We start from the raw sequence: 20,278 nt of genomic DNA, 5'->3' as shown, positions 1-20,278 counted from the left end.
CTGATTCTTTAAAAAGCTGCTCTGACTCCAAAAAATCCTGCTCTGATTCCTGAAAAATCTGCTGTGATTCCTGAAAAATCCTGCTCTGATTCCTGAAAAACTGCTGTGATTCCTAAATCCTGCTGTGATTCCTTAAAAAACTGCTCTGATTCCTTAAAAACTGCTGTGATTCCTGAAAAAACTGCTCTGATTCCTGAAAAAACTGCTCTGATTCTGAAAAAACTGCTGTGATTCCTGAAAAAACTGCTCTGATTCTGGGACAGAGAAATCCAGACTGGGGCACAGAAAATCCAGACTGGGACAGAGAAATTTAAACTGGGGCACAGAAATCCAGACTGTGGCACAAAAATTTAAACTGGGACAGAGAAAATCCAGACTGGGACAGAGAAAATCCAAACTGGGACAGAGAAAATCCAAACTGGGACAGAGAAAATCCAAACTGGGACACAGAAAATCCAAACTGGGACACAGAAAATCCAAACTGGGACACAGAAAATCCAAACTGGGACAGAGAAAATCCAAACTGGGACAGAGAAAATCCAGACTGGGACAGAGAAAATCCAAACTGGGACAGAGAAAATCCAGACTGGGACAGAGAAAATCCAAACTGGGACAGAGAAAATCCAAACTGGGACACAGAAAATCCAGACTGGGACAGAGAAAATCCAAACTGGGACACAGAAAATCCAAACTGGGACACAGAAAATCCAAACTGGGACACAGAAAATCCAAACTGGGACAGAGAAAATCCAAACTGGGACAGAGAAAATCCAGACTGGGACAGAGAAAATCCAGACTGGGACAGAGAAAATCCAAACTGGGACAGAGAAAATCCAGACTGGGACACAGAAAATCCAGACTGGGACACAGAAAATCCAGACTGGGACAGAGAAAATCCAGACTGGGACAGAGAAAATCCAGACTGGGACACAGAAAATCCAGACTGGGACAGAGAAAATCCAGACTGGGACACAGAAAATCCAGACTGGGACACAGAAAATCCAGACTGGGACACAGAAAATCCAGACTGGGACACAGAAAATCCAGACTGGGACAGAGAAAATCCAAACTGGGACACAGAAAATCCAGACTGGGACACAGAAAATCCAGACTGGGACAGAGAAAATCCAGACTGGGACACAGAAAATCCAAACTGGGACACAGAAAATCCAGACTGGGACAGAGAAAATCCAGACTGGGACAGAGAAAATCCAGTCTGGGACAGAGAAAATCCAGACTGGGACACAGAAAATCCAAACTGGGACACAGAAAATCCAGACTGGGACACAGAAAATCCAAACTGGGACACAGAAAATCCAGACTGGGACACAGAAATTTAAACTGGGACACAGAAAATCCAGACTGGGACAGAGAAAATCCAAACTGGGACACAGAAAATCCAGACTGGGACAGAGAAAATCCAAACTGGGACACAGAAAATCCAAACTGAGACACAGAAAATCCAAACTGGGACAGAGAAAATCCAGACTGGGACACAGAAAATCCAGACTGGGACACAGAAAATCCAGACTGGGACACAGAAAATCCAAACTGGGACAGAGAAAATCCAGACTGGGACACAGAAAATCCAAACTGGGACACAGAAAATCCAAACTGAGACACAGAAAATCCAGGCTGGGACACAGAAAATCCAGACTGGGACAGAGAAAATCCAGACTGGGACAGAGAAAATCCAGACTGGGACAGAGAAAATCCAAACTGGGACACAGAAAATCCAGACTGGGACACAGAAAATCCAAACTGGGACACAAAAATTTAAACTGGGACAGAGAAAATCCAAACTGGGACACAGAAAATCCAGACTGGGACACAGAAAATCCAGACTGGGACCCAGCACTGTGGCCCTGCATTGCAACTCCAACAACTCCACTAATAAGGAAAATTTACAATTTCTTCCCCAAATTTCTTCTTGGGGTGAATAGATTCCTTCAAAATAAGAACTGGGCCGCTCGTTTCCCCGCTTCCCTTCACGTTAATGCACCAGAAAATTTCTGTTGGGTTTTGTGTTTAAAGCTCCAGATTTCCAAAAATTGATGAGAGCAGAGACAGAGCACGAGGGAACGGCTTCGGAGTGACAGAAGGGGAGGGTTAAATGGGAATTTTGGGGCATTTTTGGATGGGATTTTTGGGGAAGATGCGGGGATGGAATTCCCAGAAAAGCTGGGGCTGCCCCTGCATCCCTGGAAGTGCCCAAGGTCACCTTGGAGCAGCCTGGGACTGTGGAATTTCCCTGCCCATGGAACTGGACGAGTTTTGCAAATCCTTTCCCACCCCAAAGCCGTCTGGGATTCCATGAAATTGCTCATTTCGAAGTCAAATGCGATTGGGGCTGGTGCAGGTTTGGATTGAAATTTTGCATTTTGCTCTGCCTTTGCATATGGAAAATTCATTTTTCTCCTTGTGATGTATAAAATCCCAGCCCCTTTTATCTGAGCTGTTGCTCCCAGATGCTGAAATGACTTTTTTGGAAAGAGTTGGGAGGTGGGAAAGGAAACAGGCAGAGCTGGGCAGGTGAAGATTTCCATGGGGCCCCTCCCAGAACAGGCTCCCTGTGGCTTTTTTTTTTTTTTTTTTTTCTCAACTCCTGGATAATATTTCCATGAGGAATATTTAGAGAACAATTTCTTGGTGCATTCATAGAAGTTTTAAAAAGAAGTTTTATCTGAATTATTTGGAATTTAAACCTATATAATTTTTATTTCTCTTAAATGACTTTAAGAGCTGTTGTCTTGCATGAGGGACAAAGAGTTGGTGGGAAAAGTTTGTGATTCAGCTGGAATATAAAATTCCTGTGTCCTGCCAGATCCTTTAAGGATGAACTGAACAAGAACAATTTGGACAAATGATAAAGAATTCAAAGATCTGTGCCAGGTGCCCAAGTGAGTCCCTGAGCACTGCAGCTTTCTTTGTGTTCACGGTTCTCAGGAGCACGAGAATAAATGAAATAAATGAAATAAATAAATTAAATTAAATATCATCTCTGCCTCTCCCTTACCAGTTCTGCACTGAAGGAGCCACTCCTGAAATGAGGGAGGTTGTTTTTATCCGTGTTTATCTGGACACTAAATCCATCAGCCCTGCAATCTTAACTTTTATTTTTCTGAGTGAAATAATACATGTTGTCTGAAAATGTGTTGTAGTTTAGTTTGGAATAGCAAATCCCTGCCTAAACATGAACGTGGAGCCTGGGGGATTGCATTTATTACCATTTATTACCAATTATTGTTTAATTTCTCTGCTGGAAAACCTTTCCTATGGTGAAAACAGAGATTTTTATTTTTTTTTTTTTCACTCTGTGTGATGCAAATCTTTAAAGAGAGGCCACAATCCCATAGGGACACTGACCCAAAGATTCCCTGTTCCCTAATTTAGATCTGACTTGGGATTTTTGTGACGAGCTGGGAATTTTTTTTTTTTTAATGCCTAAACAAACTTGTAAGTCCAGTTGTACTTTGAAATGACAGCGTGGGTGGAATTTATTAATTTATTACCTGGTGTGAAGTCGAGAGGTCTGAACTCATTTTTTCATGACTTGTCCTTGCAGTTTTGCCGTTCTTGGGAATTCTGGAGAGCTCTGGCTGTGCCTGGAGCTGGAAAAATTCAAATTTCCGTGGGGCAGACAGCACAATTGAATCTTGTGATCTGCAATTCCAGAGGGGGATTTTATACACAAAAATCTGCCCTGGCCGTGTGTGGAAACAGCTGGAACATGAAATGAAATTCCTGTTCTGAGCCTCCTGGGATGCCTTGGAAATTCTGGGAATTCTGGGTGGTTTCATTGGCTGAGCTTGTCCAAAAAAGAGCTGAGCAGGGAAAGGGAAGGTGGAGAATTTCTGGTTTTTTTTCAGGGAAGGGTGGTTGGATCTCCTTTAGCCTTCAGCTAAAGAAAAAATTTCCATCTCCATCCTGTTTCTACATGGGAAGCTTTGATATCCAAACTCTGCTTTTTTTTCCACTTTTCATTAGCAAAAAAAAAAAGCAAATTTAGCTTGCCCTACCACCGGAGTGGCATTTTTGTAAAGAGTAATTAACGATTTTAATGAATGTGTTGAGGTGAATTTTGCTGGTTTGGGGTCTCACAAAATGAAGGCTCTTTCAGGACCTTTCAGGATCTTTTAGGATCTTTCAGGATATTTTAGGATCTTTCAGGATCTTTCAGGATCTTTCAGGATATTTTAGGATCTTTTAGGATATTTTAGGATCTTTCAGGATCTTTTAGGATCTTTCAGGACCTTTCAGGACCTTTCAGGATCTTTCAGGATCTTTCAGGATCTTTCAGGACCTTTCAGGATCTTTCAGGACCTTTCAGGACCTTTCAGGATCTTTCAGGATCTTTTAGGATCTTTCAGGACCTTTCAGGATCTTTTAGGATCTTTCAGGATCTTTTAGGATATTTTAGGATCTTTCAGGATCTTTCAGGACCTTTTAGGATCTTTCAGGATCTTTCAGGATGTTTCAGGATCTTTCAGGATCTTTTAGGATCTTTCAGGACCTTTCAGGACCTTTCAGGATCTTTCAGGATCTTTCAGGATCTTTCAGGACCTTTCAGGACCTTTCAGGATCTTTCAGGATCTTTTAGGATCTTTTAGGATCTTTCAGGATCTTTCAGGATCTTTTAGGATCTTTCAGGACCTTTCAGGATCTTTCAGGACCTTTCAGGACCTTTCAGGACCTTTCAGGACCTTTCAGGATCTTTCAGGACCTTCCAGGACCTTTCAGGACCTTTCAGGATCTTTTAGGATCTTTCAGGACCTTTCAGGACCTTTCAGGATCTTCTTTCAGGATGTTTTAGGATCTTTCAGGATCTTTCAGGATATTTCAGGATCTTTCAGGATCTTTCAGGATTTTTTTTTGTGTGTCATTCTGGGTGTGCCTGGAAGGTACCAGGGCTGCCAGGGGCTTGGGAAGGAACCTCGTTCAAACCCAAATAATTCAACTTCACCACATCAGTGCCCCCAATTATGCCAGTGCATTAAAATGTGTCTAGACAAACAACCTAGGGGGCAGAGAGACACAGATTATCTGCAAGGAGTAAAGGCTAAATAGTAAAGAAATAAATTTATGGGGCAGCTTTTCTCTCCCAGCTATGTGGAATAATGTGGTTTTTCCTGGTGTAGTTCATCTCTTTGTTGACAATGGTGTAAATAATAATTCTGTGGGGTATTGATGAAATTTGGGGCTGTTTTTTGACCCAGCTTTATTATTTTAATGAGGGGTTTTCAAGAGAGCACAAAAGGAGCCTTTGACAGAGCTGGTTCTTACCTTGCCCAATCTCAAATGTGTTTGACATTTCTGGGTTTGTCCTGGCTGTGTGACACCTTCATTGAAAAGGAATTGAATATTTGCAACGAGGAATTGATCAGTTGGAATAAGGAATTGAATATTTTGGAATGAGGAATTGAATATTTGAAATGAGGAATTGATCAGTTGGAATAAGGAATTGAATATTTTGGAATGAGGAATTGAATATTTGCAATGAGGAATTGAATAGTTGGGAATGAGGAATTGAATATTTTGGAATGAGGAATTGAATATTTTGGAATGAGGAATTGAATATTTGGAATGAGGAATTGAATATTTTGGAATGAGGAATTGAATATTTGGAATGAGGAATTGAATATTTTGGAATGAGGAATTGAATATTTGGAATGAGGAATTGAATATTTGGAGTGAGGAATTGAATATTTGCAACGAGGAACTGATCAGTTGGAATAAGGAATTGGATATTTGGAAAAAGGAATTGAACATTTGGAATGAGGAATTAATCAGTTGGAATAAGGAATTGATCAATTGGAATAAAGAATTGAACATTTGGAGTAAGGAATTGAATATTTGGAATGAGGAATTGAACATTTGGAATGAGGAATTGAATAGTTTGGAATGAGGAATTGAATATTTGGAATGAGGAACTGAATATTTGGAATGAGGAATTGATCAGTTGGAATAAGGAATTGAATATTTTGGAATGAGGAATTGAATATTTGGAATAAAGAATTGAATATATAGAAGAAGGAATTGATTAGTTGGAATAAAGAATTGAACAGTTGGAATAAGGAATTGAACATTTTGGAATGAGGAACTGATCAGTTGGAATAAGGAATTGAATATTTGGAATAAGAAATTGATCCGTTGGAATAAAGAATTGAACATTTGGAATGAGGAATTGAGTATTTGGAATAAAGAATTGAGTATTTGGAATAAAGAACTGAGTATTTGGAATGAGGAATTGAGTATTTGGAATGAGGAATTGAGTATTTGGAATGAGGAATTGAATATTTGGAATGAGGAATTGATCAGTTGGAATAAGGAATTGATCAATTGGAATAAAGAATTGATCAATTGGAATAAAGAATTGAACATTTGGAGTAAGGAACTGAATATTTGGAATAAGGAATTGAACATTTGGAATAAGGAATATTTTGGAATAAAGAATTGAATTTTTGCCAAATTAATACAAAAACTCATTTTCTCAAATGAGGACCTGGCTGTGTCTGAGGGCTTTAATAATCAGCATTTTTTTTTTTTTTTTTTTTAGATGAAAACATAATTATTTAAAAATAAAACCAAGTTGGGTTTAGCACCTTGAAATGTTTGCATATTGAGCTGAGAAATTCCAGCCTCAGGCTGAGATATCTAAAAATCTCCTGGCTGCGACTGAATTCAAATTATTCCCTGGAATAATTTTGGGAATTCATGGAGCTTTTAGTGCTTCCTAAAAAAAAAAAAAAACTTCCAAAGTCCTGGAAAGCAAAGCTGAGAGCATATCCTGATAAAGTCTGTGCTGAGGGAGGCTCTGCTGCCAAAACCCCAAAATAGAAATAAAAGATTTTTTTTTTTTTTTATTGGGAATATTTGGCAGCTGGAACGTTCAGCACGCTCAGAAGTTTTGCAGCATCTGGAAGATTCCCCCAAAACCATCCTGAACTTTTCCCTTTCAATTCCCAGCTCCCAGACTGGCTGGGGAAATGCTTTTGGGTGGGTTTTTTAAATTTATTTTTTATTTTTTTTGGAGGCAGGAGCAGCTCTCAGAGCCAGGTCAGGACCTGCAGAGCCTCAAGTTCCCCCCCTGCTGCATCCCAGAATCGGCCCCCAGAGCTATTTTGAATTTTTGAAAATAATTGCACCCTGGGGAAAGCCCAAATCCCAGCCAGCTCTTGGAAATGGCCATTCCACAAGCACTGAGTATTTTATTTTATTTTATTTTATTTTAAAAATTTATTTTATTTTTGTTATTTTTGTGGTTATTTGGGGTTTTGTTTGTTTGTTTGTTTTGGGGTTTTTTTTATTTATTTTTGTTGGGTTTTGGGGGTTTTTCTTTTTTTGGGTTTTTTTGGTTTTTTTTGTTGGGTTTTTTTGGGTTTTTTTGGGGTTTTTTTTTTTTTTGGGGGGGGGTGTTTTGGGGTTTGTTTTTTTTTTTGTTTGTTTGTTTGTTTGGTGGCTTTTTTTTTTGTTTTTTGTGGTTTTTTTCCCTAAGCTGTTCTCATTTGATAGGGGCTCGTCAATATTTATTGTTTTGTAACTCATTGGAAATCTGGGTTTGGGTCAGGATTTTGTGAGCTGTCTCTTTGAGCTGGGATTTCCTTGTTTTTCTGGCAGGGATGTGTGTGTCCCTTGGGACAGCTGCAGGAATAAATTCATTCACACCTGTGAGATTGCAATAGAGGCACATCAATAATTTACTGAATCGTACAGGGAGCAAAGAGGGAGCTGAGAGAACAGACAGGAGACTCCCAGGGTGGCCAAAATGCTTCGATTGGTTTGCTCAGCTCTAGTCCAAACCTGTTCTGAGGAAATGAAATTGAGGAAAAGAAAATTGAGGAAAAGGAATTGAGGAAAAAAAATTGAGGAAAAGAAATTGAAGAAAAGAAATTGAAGAAAAGAAAATGAGGAAAATAAATTGAAGAAAAGAATCGAGGAAAAGGAATAGAGGAAAAGAATTGAGGAAAAGGAATTGAGGAAAAGGAATAGAGGAAAAGGAATAGAGGAAAAGGAATTGAGGAAAATGAATCGAGGAAAAGGAATTGAGGAAAAGGAATTGAGGAAAATGAATTGGGGAAAATGAATTGAGGAAAATGAATTGGGGAAAATGAATTGAGGAAAATGAATTGAGGAAAAGAATTGAGGAAAATGAATTGATGAAAAGAAATTGAAGAAAAGAAACTGAGGAAAAGAATTGAGGAAAAGGAATAGAGGAAAAGAAGAAAAGAAATAGAGGAAAAGAATTGAGGAAAAAGAATTGAGGAAAAGGAATTGAGGAAAAGAATTGAGGAAAAGGAATAGAGGAAAAGAAGAAAAGAAATAGAGGAAAAGAATTGAGGAAAAGGAATTGAGGAAAAGAAGAAAAGAAATAGAGGAAAAGAATTGAGGAAAAGGAATTGAGGAAAAGAATCGAGGAAAAGGAATTGAAGAAAGGAAATGAATTGAGGAAAAGAAATAGAGGAAAAGAAATTGTAAGGTCTTCGGACTCTAAAAATCACCCATTTCCTTGGCTTCTCTGCTCATAATTAAGAGTAATTAGTTTTCTGGGTTAATTGGCATGGAGTGGGATGTTACACCGGGCACAGTTGTGTCTAGCAGACTCATTTCTGCAGATCTCAATTTAAATACCACAAATATCCGGATTTCAGTGAGATTTTCACACCTTGAGCTATGGAGATAATGTTCATTAAGCAGCAGAGAAACAAATCCCATTCCCTGCATGCCCCTGCTCCTGGACTGCCAGTTAGGAATATTTTAAAATACTTCCTTGGAGGCTGTTCCTGCCAAGTGCAGAGTGTTTGGAGGGAATGGGGCAGAATTTCCGGATTTGGGCTGACATGGAAAGATGAGGCAGAGCTGGGCTGGCAGCCCAGGCAGGGGTTGGTTCAAAAAACGTGGAATTTTTTTTGGAAAGAGTCACAGTGGAAGTGCTGAGAGCTCCCCGGGCCGTGCACAGGGCAGAAATGGGATTGCTGCACATCCAAATTCCCTTTCCAGACTCAAACCAGGAAATCTCTGCTTCCCTCCCTCCCAAAAATCCTCCTGCTTTTGGGATTTGTGTTCCTAAACAGAGCTCCTGCCTTCCCGAGCCAAGCAAGGAGCTCTGTGCTGCCCCAAATGTCTGGAACATTCCAGGGAATTTCCAGCGCAGAGGTTCTGTGGGTAAGGAGGTTTTCTATTTTTCCAAATGTCTGTGAAATATTCCAAGGAATTTTCAGCATGAAAGTTCTGTATCTAAGGAGGTTTTCTATTTTTCCAAATGTCTGAAAGATTCCAGGGAATTTTCAGTACAGAGATTCTGTAGCTAAGGAGGTTTTCTATTTTTCCAAATGTCTGAAAGATTCCAGGGAATTTCCAGCACAGAGATTCTGTGGGTAAGGACGTTTTCTATTTTTCCAAATGTCTGGAACATTCCAGGGAATTTTCAGCACAGAGATTCTGTGGGTAAGGACGTTTTCTATTTTTCCAAATGTCTGAAACATTCCAGGGAATTTTCAGCACACAGATTCTGTGGGTAAGGAGCTTTCTGCTCCTCCAAATGTTTGTGAAACATTCCAAGGAATTTTCAGCACAGAGATTCTGTAGCTAAGGAGGTTTTCTATTTTTCCAAATGTCTGAAACATTCCAAGGAATTTTCAGCACAGAGATTCCGTGGGTAAGGACGTTTTCTATTTTTCCAAATGTCTGAAACATTCCAGGGAATTTTCAGCACAGAGATTCTGTGGGTAAGGAGCTTTCTGCTCCTCCAAATGTTTGTGAAACATTCCAAGGAATTTTCAGCATGGAGATTCTGTAGCTAAGGAGGTTTTCTATTTTTCCAAATGTCTGTGAAACATTCCAGGGAATTTTCAGCATGGAGGTTCTGTGGGTAAGGAGGTTTTCTCTTTTTCCAAATGTCTGTGAAACATTCCAGGGAATTTTCAGCACGGAAGTTCTGTCTTTTCCATGCAGTGAAATGTTCCAGCTGATCTCCTCGAGGTCATGCAGAGCCTCAACAAATGGAGTCGCCCTTGAACAGCCAGAAAAAGCGAATTTTTATTTTTTTAAAATCAGCGCAGCTTTGGGCTGGTTCTCTCCTAGGAGAACACAATAATAATTCTTGCATCGTTCATGTGCTTAAAGCTTAGGTCAGCATCTGGTGGCAGGAACCAAAGTGCCAAAACCTCTCCGACATCCTGCACTTCTCTCCTGGAAGGTGACAAATTATCATCCCTGGCATTCCAAAAATGCTGGACGTGCCTGCGGGGATAAAGGTGGGGTGGAAAAAGCAGGGGAAGAGGAATCCGTGGGCACAAGCGTGGGGAGCGATGCTGAAGAGGAGATTGTGGCACGGGAGAAGTGGGGTGTAAAACCACGCTGCTAATGGCAGGCAGAACCGCTCAGAGTGAGGGGATTGAGATTTTTCAAAAAGGTGAGAAAGAATCACACGAGACACGAGCGGCAGCCGTTCCATCCACGAGGGAAAAGTGTTGTTTTTTTTTTTTATGTGTTTGTCACCTGCGTGGGGAAAGGTGACTTCCCCACAGCGGTTTCTTGCTAGGATTTCTATAAAAACGCCAAGAAGGAGCTTGTTTGAAATGGAGCTGCACGTCCTTTGTTTGGAGAGGGATTTGAAGAGGGATTTTCTCCACATTTGTGTCACTCCTGTCACAGCTGTGGGCATTGTGCTCATCCCCATTTGTGACAGCTTCACGTGGGAGCTGGGAATAAAAACCTTAAAAAAAAAAAATAGAAAAAATAAAAGGAGAGCACCGGTTGTGCCGTGGGTCTGTGGGGTTTGGAGCAGTGATTGGATGAGGCTGGAGGAGGAGGAGAGGGGATGAGGATGATGGTGATGATGATGATGATATGATGATGATATGATGGTGTTGATGATGATGATATGATGGTGATGATGATATGATATGATGATGAGATGATGATGAGATGATGATGAGATCATGACCATGATGATATGAGATTATATCATCATGATGATATCATGATGAGATGATGAGGAGATGATGATGATGATGAGGAGATGATGATGATGATGGTATCATGATGATGAGATGATGATGATGAGATGATGATGATGATGAGATGATGATGAGATGATGATGATGATATCATGATGATATGATGAGGATATCGTGATGATGATGAGATGATGATGATATCATGATGATATGATGAGGATATCGTGATGATGATGAGATGATGATGATGAGATGATGATGATGATGAGATGATGATGAGATGATGATGAGATGATGATGATGATGATATCATGATGATGAGATGATGATGATGATATCATGATGATATGATGAGGATATCGTGATGATGATGAGATGATGATGATGAGATGATGATGATGATGATGAGATGATGATGAGATGATGATGATGATGAGATGATGATGAGATGATGATGATGATATCATGATGATATGATGAGGATATCGTGATGATGATGAGATGATGATGATGAGATGATGATGATGATGATGAGATGATGATGAGATGATGATGATGATGAGATGATGATGAGATGAGGATATCGTGATGATGATGAGATGATGATGATGAGATGATGATGATGATGATGAGATGATGATGAGATGATGATGATGATATCATGATGATATGATGAGGATATCGTGATGATGATGAGATGATGATGATGAGATGATGATGATGATGATATCATGATGATATCATGATGATGATGAGATGATGATGATGATATCATGATGATGAGATGATGAGGATATTGTGATGATGATGAGATGATATGATGATGATGATGAGATGATGATGATGATGATGATGGCACACACACAATTCCTGCATCCCTGCACGGTGCCCACGACACCTGAGCCTTTCCCGCAGATCCTGCCCTGCTCCTGGTGTTCCTCTGCTCATCGAAGGAATTTCTCTCCTCCCCTCTTGCTCATTTCCAGAAAAAAAAAAAAAAATCCATTCTATTCCAGTGTTTATCCCTGTAAATTCAGTGTGGTTTTGGGAAGGTGGCTGAAGGCTCAGCTGTAAAATCCCTGAAGTTGGAATTCTTCATTAAAGATTCACACTGAAGTGTTAATCAGCTTCAGCCAGATTATTTTTAGAGCTGCCAGTGGAGTAATTGCTGTTATGTGATTACTTGTGATTCTGCTAATTGAAACAGATTTTTGGAAAACTGCTGCTTCGTAGAGTAGAATCAAATTGTCCAAAAAAAAGATTGTGGAACATCCATCCTTGGAGATGCTCAGACATTGCCCTGAGCAACCCAAACCCTGTCTGGAGAAAAATCCAGATTTTATCTCCCAACCAGCCTGGTTCTGTGAATGAAAACGAAAATCTGAATCGTCTCATACCTGCCTTTGAGGGGACAGGAATAAACAAAAATAACTTTAACACAAAGAACTTCATCCCTTAAAACTCTGTAAGGATCCCCCATGATGAATGAAACTTCTCTCCCCTTTTCCCATCATTAAAGGATAATTAAGAAGAAATTTGATGATGATCCCGGTGGGATTAATCCGGTGTTAAAGGATGTTCAGGTGCTCTGTGTCATGGAGCACATTCACCTGGAATTAATCTGGCTCAACCCTGAATTTCCCGTGCCTGTGGTGCTGGGGAAAAGCAGAATTTCCTGTTAATCTCATTTTCCCGAGTGGAATGAAAACAGGATTTCCTTGTTAATCTCATTTTCCCGAGTGGGATCAAAGCAGAATTTCCTCGTTATCCTCATTTTCCCGAGCAGAATGAAAACAGAATTTCCTTCTAACCTTATTTTCCTGAGTGGAATGAAAGGAGAATTTCCTCATTATCCTCATTTTCCCGAGTGGAATGGAAGCAGAATTTCCTTGCTGACCTCATTTTTTTCTGGGCACAAAAATTTTGTGTATAATTTTTATTTCTGGGTGCAGAAATTCTGTGTGATTTTCGCTGAGTGTAGAAATTCTGAATGTGATTTTTGCTGGTTATGAAATTCTGAATACGTTTTGTTTCTGGGAGCAGAAATTCTGAATATGATTTTTTCTGAGAGTAGAAATTCTGGGTAGGATTTTTTTTTGGATGCAAAAATTGTGTGTATAATTTTTTTTCTGGGTGCAGAAATTCTGTGTGATTTTCACTGAGTGTAGAAATTCTGAATGGGATTTTTGCTAGGTGCAGAAATTCTGTGTAGGATTTTGTTTCTGGGTGCAGAAATTCTGAGTATGATTTTTTCTGAGAGTAGAAATTCTGGGTAGGATTTTCTTCTGGGTGCAAAAATTGTGTGTATAATTTTTTTTCTGGGTGCAGAAATTCTGTGTGTGATTTTCACTGATTATGAAATTCTGAATATGATTTTGTTTTTGGAAGCAGAAATTCTGAATATGATTTTTTCTGAGTGTGGAAATTCTGTGTGTGATTCTTGCTGGGTGTAGAAATTCTGTGTAGGGGTTTTTTTCTGGGTGCAGAAATTCTGTGTATAATTTTTAGTGGGTGCAGAAATTCTTTATTTATTATTTATTTGTAGTTTTTCAAAATAAATTGTCCATTTGCTTCTTACCCTTTTCCCTTTTTCCTTTTCCCTTTTTCCTTTTCCCTTTTTCCTTTTCCCTTTTTCCTTTTCCCTTTTTCCTTTTCCCTTTTTCCTTTTCCCTTTTTCCTTTTCCCTTTTTCCTTTTCCCTTTTTCCTTTTCCCTTTTTCTTTTCCCTTTTTCCTTTTCCCTTTTTCCTTTTCCCTTTTCCTTTTCCCTTTTCCTTTTCCCTTTTCCCTCCTAACCAGCCACCCCCCTGAACGTTACACAATTTTTTCCCCACTGAGTTCCTTTGTGGTTTTTGTGGTTTTTCCTTCTCACAGCAACGAGAAAAAAAAACACAAATAAAGGAAAATTCGCTTGTGCATCCACACATTGTGGTGGGGCTTGATGAGACTTCAGCTTGTCAAAACCAAATTTTCCCTGTCCTGCAGGGAGTTTGAGGCCAGAAATCTGTTTGTGCTGCAGATGTGGGACCACAAATTGCTCAGAACTGGGGGGAATTTCAGTCCCCATCAAACCTTTGAGGAGACTCCAAAATGAGAAAAATGCTTGAAATGATTTTTGTGCCTCCCACTCAGGGGTGCTGGTGTGGAAAGCTGCTGTTCCACTCTTTATTTTGATTTTTTTTCCTTTATTCTCACACTCACATACCCTTTAAACACAGAGCACCTGCTGGTACCAACATTTTAATGAAAAAAAAAAAAAAAAAAGGATTTTTTTTTTTTTCCTGGACAATTTGAGAAAACCACATCCATTCTGATCTGATGTGGGATTTTATTTTTTGTTTTGTTTTCCAGGGTGGTGAAGGAAGAAATCTCAGATGACAATGCAAAACTCCCCTGCTTCAATGGAAGAGTGGTGTCCTGGGTATGTTGGATTTATTGCTGTAAATCTCTGTTGTTTGATGCTGGAGGCTGATTTTTAGAAATATCTTGAATCTCAAAATGAAAACCGAGGTATAAATTTGAATTCTCCTATTTGAAAAGAATATCTTTTAAAAATCAGAGTGAAGTCCACCGAGTGTGCAGAGCTGGACAGGTGTTTTTGACATGAAAGCAGCTTTAGTATTGTCATTAAACAGCCAAAATAATTTATTCCAAAACAGCTAAACGTGATCTTCTGGTAGATTTTGGTTATGATATTTAAATTTCGGTGAATTGGTATTGTTGGTAGTGCCTGGAAGGTTTAAATGAGGTTAAAACCTCGGGGCTAAACATTGTTTATACATTCAGTAAAAAGATTGTAAGATTGATAACCTTGGAAAAACCAATTTAATATAAAAATGAAGGAATTTGGGCTGTAAGGTCGTGGAGGGAGTCGGGTGTGGCTCTGCACATCCCATCTCCCTCCGTTTAATGCTGATTTCTAAAATATGCCAGCGTTGGATTGGCCCCTAATTGGAGTAATTAATTCCCAGCCCCTAATGATCCTCAGCGATTGGGCTGAGCTGCTGCTGTCCCTTTGTCCCTTTGTTCTGTTCCACTCCAGGGAACGGGAAAAGTCTCCTGCTGTGGGATGCAGCAATTCCCACCTGCAGGTGAAATATTGGAGAAATTTGGTTTTTCCTGCATTCACGTTTCTCAGCACCTTTAGGCAGAGAGGAGAGCAGTGATATTTTAGATTTTATCACCAAAAAAAAAAAAAAAAAATGTTTGAGGCTCAATCCGTGATTTCAGCTCCTCCTTCAAGCTCAGTTTCCAATCCTGGGAGCACAGCAGAGCACCAGGATGGTGTTGTCCAAAATCTCAAGTTTGTTTTGAGGATAAAAAAGGGTTTTTTTGTGATTATTTTGGGCTTCCCCAAGTGCTGGCGTTGGAATTTGGTGTTTTCAAGTGTTGGAAACACAGTGAGTGCCACGGGCTGAGAGCTGGGCTGGATGGAGACCTGGAACAGCTTTTCAGCATGGAATTAATATTAAATAATAATTATTAAATATTATTAAATAAATGTCTGTTATTAATTAAATGTCTGTTAAATAAATCCCGGTTTTGGTGGGATGAAGGTACACATGGAAATAGTAGTAAAGGAGTTTTTTCCTGCTGCTCAGTTGGAAAAAAACATGGAATTCTCAGCTTTGTCTCCATCTCCTTTCCTTTGCTGATTTTAGATGCTTCGTGTGATAATTGAGCAAAGATTGGTGTTCATCACCCAAGCATCGGGGTTGGTATAAATCAGAATTACTCAGCTCTGAAGTGAAGTGTGTGAATTGGCAGTGCCTTCCTTTCTAGGTTAGAAAACGGTGGCCCCCCCAAAAAAATGCTGATTTCATGATAAAATAATTAAATAAAATATTCACTGATAGGGAACGGACCTGCTCTGGTTGGTTCCACATTCCAACAGCGGTAAGATTTAAAAAAAATAAATCTTCGTGTCAAAACCCCAAGTGTGCTCTTTACACAAAGCGCCTCAGCCTTTTTAAAACAAAATTATATTTTTTTTTTGTGTGTGTGTACTTGGAATTTAACCCGATTTTCTGGCACTTTGGCAGCGATCCCTGTGCTCAGATTTTGGGATTTTGACAGAACGCTTTGGGGGGGAGAGGGGGGGGATGCGCTCAGGCTGGAGAATCTGGTGGGAATTTGTGTAATTTAATTTAATTTAATTTAATTTTTTTTTTTTTTTCTGTTGGCAGCTGGTCCTGGCTGAAAGCTCCCACTCTGACACGGGTTCCCAGTGCACTGAGAGCCACCCCGAGCTGCCCCCAGCCCTGGAGAGAACCGGAGGCATCGGCGACTCCCGGCCCCCATCCTTCCAGTAAGACCCAATCCTCCCGCTTATTTCTCTTTTTTTTTTTTAAAACAATTCCTAATCAATTTCCATTTTTTTAAAATCCATTTCTAACTCCTGTCTATTCCACACCCTCCTTTCTATGCCCAGCTGTTCGTTGTTGTGGTTCTAAAAAAAAAAAAAAAAAAGAAATCAAATATCCGGGAATTAAAAAGAAGGATGGGAATGAAAAATTATCGTTATCAGAGTGAAATATTTATCCAAAATTGCTCATTTTCAAGCCTGCTGTGGATGATTTAAGTAAGGAGAGAGCTCAAAAAGCTTTTGTAGTGTGTGGCTGATCAGTAATTAGTATTTTGTGTAATTAGGGAGGGTGCAGAGCCAACTGAATTTTCCCCAGGAGGGAAAATTTCCAGAAGGAATTAATTCCTGCTCCAGGCCCTGCCAGCTCCAGCTGTGTGTGGCCAGCCTGGCAACATCTGCTTTGAAATTTTTATTTCCTCATCCAAGGGGAAATTGGAATTTCCACCAGCAGGATTTAAAGCAGAGCTTTGTGCTTTTGGGATGTGTTTCTAGAAGGAAATGTGGCCTGGATTTGCCTATTTTCCTTTTTTTTTTTGAATTTTTTTTTTCCGTGGTCCAAGGGGAAATCTTAATTTCCAGGGAGAATCTTGGAATTTCCACCAGCAGGATTTAAAGCAGAGCTTTGTGATCTTGGATTGTGTTTCTAGAAGGAAATGTGGGCTGGATTTGCCTATTTTCCATTTTTTTTTTTAATTTAATTTTTTTTGGGGGGGGAGATGGCTGTTGCCTGGAAAAGCCCTCAGTGTTAGGAATTTTTTTTACAGATTTTACAGATTTGTTTAATTTTTTTTTTTTTAACAAAACCTTTTAGGTAGAACAAGAAATCCTGGGAAATCCTGACCCTGCCTTGGCAATGCCTTGCAAGGGCTGTGCTGCCCTCCTGTGTCCTGAACTGGCCAAAAAAATAAAACCAAAATCAAAATAAAATAAAATTAAAATCAAATAAAAATAAAATGAAAATCAAATAAAAATAAAACCAGGCTTTTATCTTTCCTGGCCTCTAAACCAGGTGGTTTTTGGGTTCTTTTTTCACCCCTGAGATGTTTTTTGGGTTCTCTTTTCACCCTTTAGCTGTTTTTTAGGGTTGCCTTTTCATGCCTCAGGTGATTTTGGGGTTGTTTTTTCACCCCTTAGATGGTTTTTGGATTGTTTTATTGACCCCTGAGGTGATTTTTGGGATTCTCTTTTCACCCTTCAGGTATTTTTTTTGTTCTTTTTTCACCCCTGAGATGTGTTTGGGGTTCTCTTTTCAACCCCGAGATGTTTTTGGGGTTCTCTTTTCACCCCCCAGCTGGTGTCGAGGTTCTCTTTTAACCCCTAAATCGTTTTTTTTTATTCTTTTTTTACCTTTCAGCCGTTTCTGGGTTGCTCCCAGCACCCTGGGCCATTTCTCAGCTCACATCTCCCCATCCTTTTTTTTCTCCTTCTGCACCAAAACCCTCCCAGCGCCCCAACCTGGGCGAGAAAAAGAAAAAAAACCCCAACCCAAGAGCAGCGATTGTCCCCTTGTGTCCTGTGACATCCGTGTTATAAACGAGAGACAAATATCGATATTGAGCAGAACTGAGATTGTTTTATTTGCTGCAGACAGAGCAGGCAGCGCTGGGGAACGTGAGGGGTCAGCGCCCACTCCACGCTCCACCCAACCTCGGTTTGCAGCCTCTTCTCACACTGGGGTTTTTATTGTCATCAATAATTTGGGGGTTTTTTGTTGTCCTAAGCAGTGGTGGTTGAATGAACATCCTTGTAGAGACCCAGCAGAGCAGTTCTGGGAGTCTGCTCCTTGAGATGAGCAGCATTGATCACACAAAGGCAGGAAGGGCTGTTGGGAAGGCTGAGTTTGCAAGCTGGGAGCCCACACAACTTATTTGGAAAACACAACATAAAATAAAATAACATCAAATAACATAATATACCATAACAAGGTGATTTTAAACAGAATGATTTTATCATTTAATTTCCATTATCTGGTGTCCATGCTTCACTTCAGAGCTGAGTATTCTGGTTTATACAAACCCCGATGTTTTTGTGATTAACACGAATCTTTTAGCAATTATCACAAGCCCAAGGAGTGGCTCCCAGCATGCTGGAGAGAGCCAGAACTTCATTCTGTACAATCCCTGCTCCCAAGGCAGGGGGAGCTTCCTGGGCTCTGCAGTCATTTAATATCCTTGGAATCTGTATATAACGTAATATAACGTAATATAACGTAATATAACGTAATATAAAGTAATATAACGTAATATAAAGTAATATAACGTAATATAAAGTAATATAACGTAATATAACGTAATATAAAGTAATATAACGTAATATAAAGTAATATAACGTAATATAAAGTAATATAAAGTAATATAACGTAATATAACGTAATATAACGTAATATAACGTAATATAACGTAATATAACGTAATATAACGTAATATAACGTAATATAACGTAATATAACGTAATATAACGTAATATAACGTAATATAACGTAATATAACGTAATATAACGTAATATAACGTAATATAACGTAATATAACGTAATATAACGTAATATAACGTAGTAATATAAAGTAATATAACGTAGTAATATAAAGTAATATAACGTAGTAATATAAAGTAATATAACGTAGTAATATAACGTAATATAACGTAATATAAAGTAATATAACGTAATATAACGTAATATAAAGTAATATAACGTAATAATATAACGTAATATAACGTAATATAAAGTAATATAACGTAATATAACGTAGTAATATAAAGTAATATAACGTAATAATATAACGTAATATAACGTAATATAACGTAATATAAAGTAATATAACGTAGTAATATAACGTAATATAACGTAGTAATATAACGTAATATAACGTAGTAATATAACGTAGTAATATAAAGTAATATAACGTAGTAATATAACGTAATATAACATTACATAACATAGCATAACATAATGTAACATAACACAGTAAAACATAACAATCTAATATAACATAACAATATAACATAACAATATAACATAACATAATGTAACACAGTATAACATAACATATAACAATATAACATAATATAACGTCGTATAACATAACATAGCATAATACAACATAACATAATATAACATAACATAATATAACATAACATAATATAACATAACATAATGTCCCATAACACAACGTCACCGTAGCACGGTGATTTGAGGCAGGCTGATTTTATCGCTGCTAATTGCCTTTATTTGGTGCGCATCGCTCACAGCAGGGCTGGCCGCTGTGGTTTGTGCAGCCCCCATGTTTGTGTGTGTGTGTGTGTGTGGTTAAGCGGATTTTCTGTGGATTGTCGCAGCCCCAACGCCGGCAGCAGCAGGGACGGGTTGGACAATGACACCGGAGCCGAGTCCGTGCTCAGCCACCGGCGCGAGCGGCACCGGCGCCGCAACCGCGACCGCGAGCGCGAGCAGCACGACGAGGGTGAGAGAGCACAAATAACTGCGTGGCCGTACAGGAAAATCGAATTTTATTTGAATGAAATTGATTTCTTTTAAAGTAACTGTATTTCCTTTAAATGAAATTGATTTCCTTTAATTGAACTTCTTAATTTTATTTGAATGAACTTGATTTCCTTTAAACGAACTTTATTTCCTTTAAAGTAACTGTGTTTCCTTTAAATGAAATTGATCTCCTTACATGAAATTGATTTCCTTTAAATGAACTGTCTTTCCTTAAATGAACTTCTCAATTTTATTTAAATGAACTTGATTTCCTTTAAATGAACTTTATTTCCTTAAATGAACTTCTTAATTTTATTTAAATGAACTTGATTTCCTTACATGAACTTGATTTCCTTTAATGAAATTTATTTCCTTAAATGAAATTTATTTCCTTTAAATGAAATTTGTTTCCTTAAATGAACTTTATTTCCTTTAAATGAAATTTATTTCCTTAAATGAACTTTATTTCCTTTAAATG

General features: G+C 38.7%; 1 protein-coding gene across 4 annotated transcripts in view; it reads left to right on the top strand.

Moving 5' to 3' along the window:
- Positions 1-20,278, top strand: part of DVL1 (dishevelled segment polarity protein 1) — a 68,367-nt gene that overhangs the window by 14,668 nt on the left and 33,421 nt on the right. For all 4 annotated transcript variants that reach the window (XM_088178789.1, XM_088178788.1, XM_088178791.1 and 1 more), the window contains exons 2-4: positions 14,308-14,377; positions 16,143-16,264; positions 19,656-19,780. In XM_088178789.1, coding sequence (XP_088034915.1) covers positions 14,308-14,377; positions 16,143-16,264; positions 19,656-19,780 — 317 coding nt within the window. The remainder of the gene's footprint in view (positions 1-14,307; positions 14,378-16,142; positions 16,265-19,655; positions 19,781-20,278) is intronic.

Source organism: Sturnus vulgaris, chromosome 25 (assembly GCF_052056855.1).
Source record: "Sturnus vulgaris isolate bStuVul1 chromosome 25, bStuVul1.hap1, whole genome shotgun sequence".
NCBI classification, from domain to species: domain Eukaryota; kingdom Metazoa; phylum Chordata; class Aves; order Passeriformes; family Sturnidae; genus Sturnus; species Sturnus vulgaris.
Note: the sequence above shows the minus strand (reverse complement) of the source record. Positions and strands in the feature narration are given on the sequence as shown.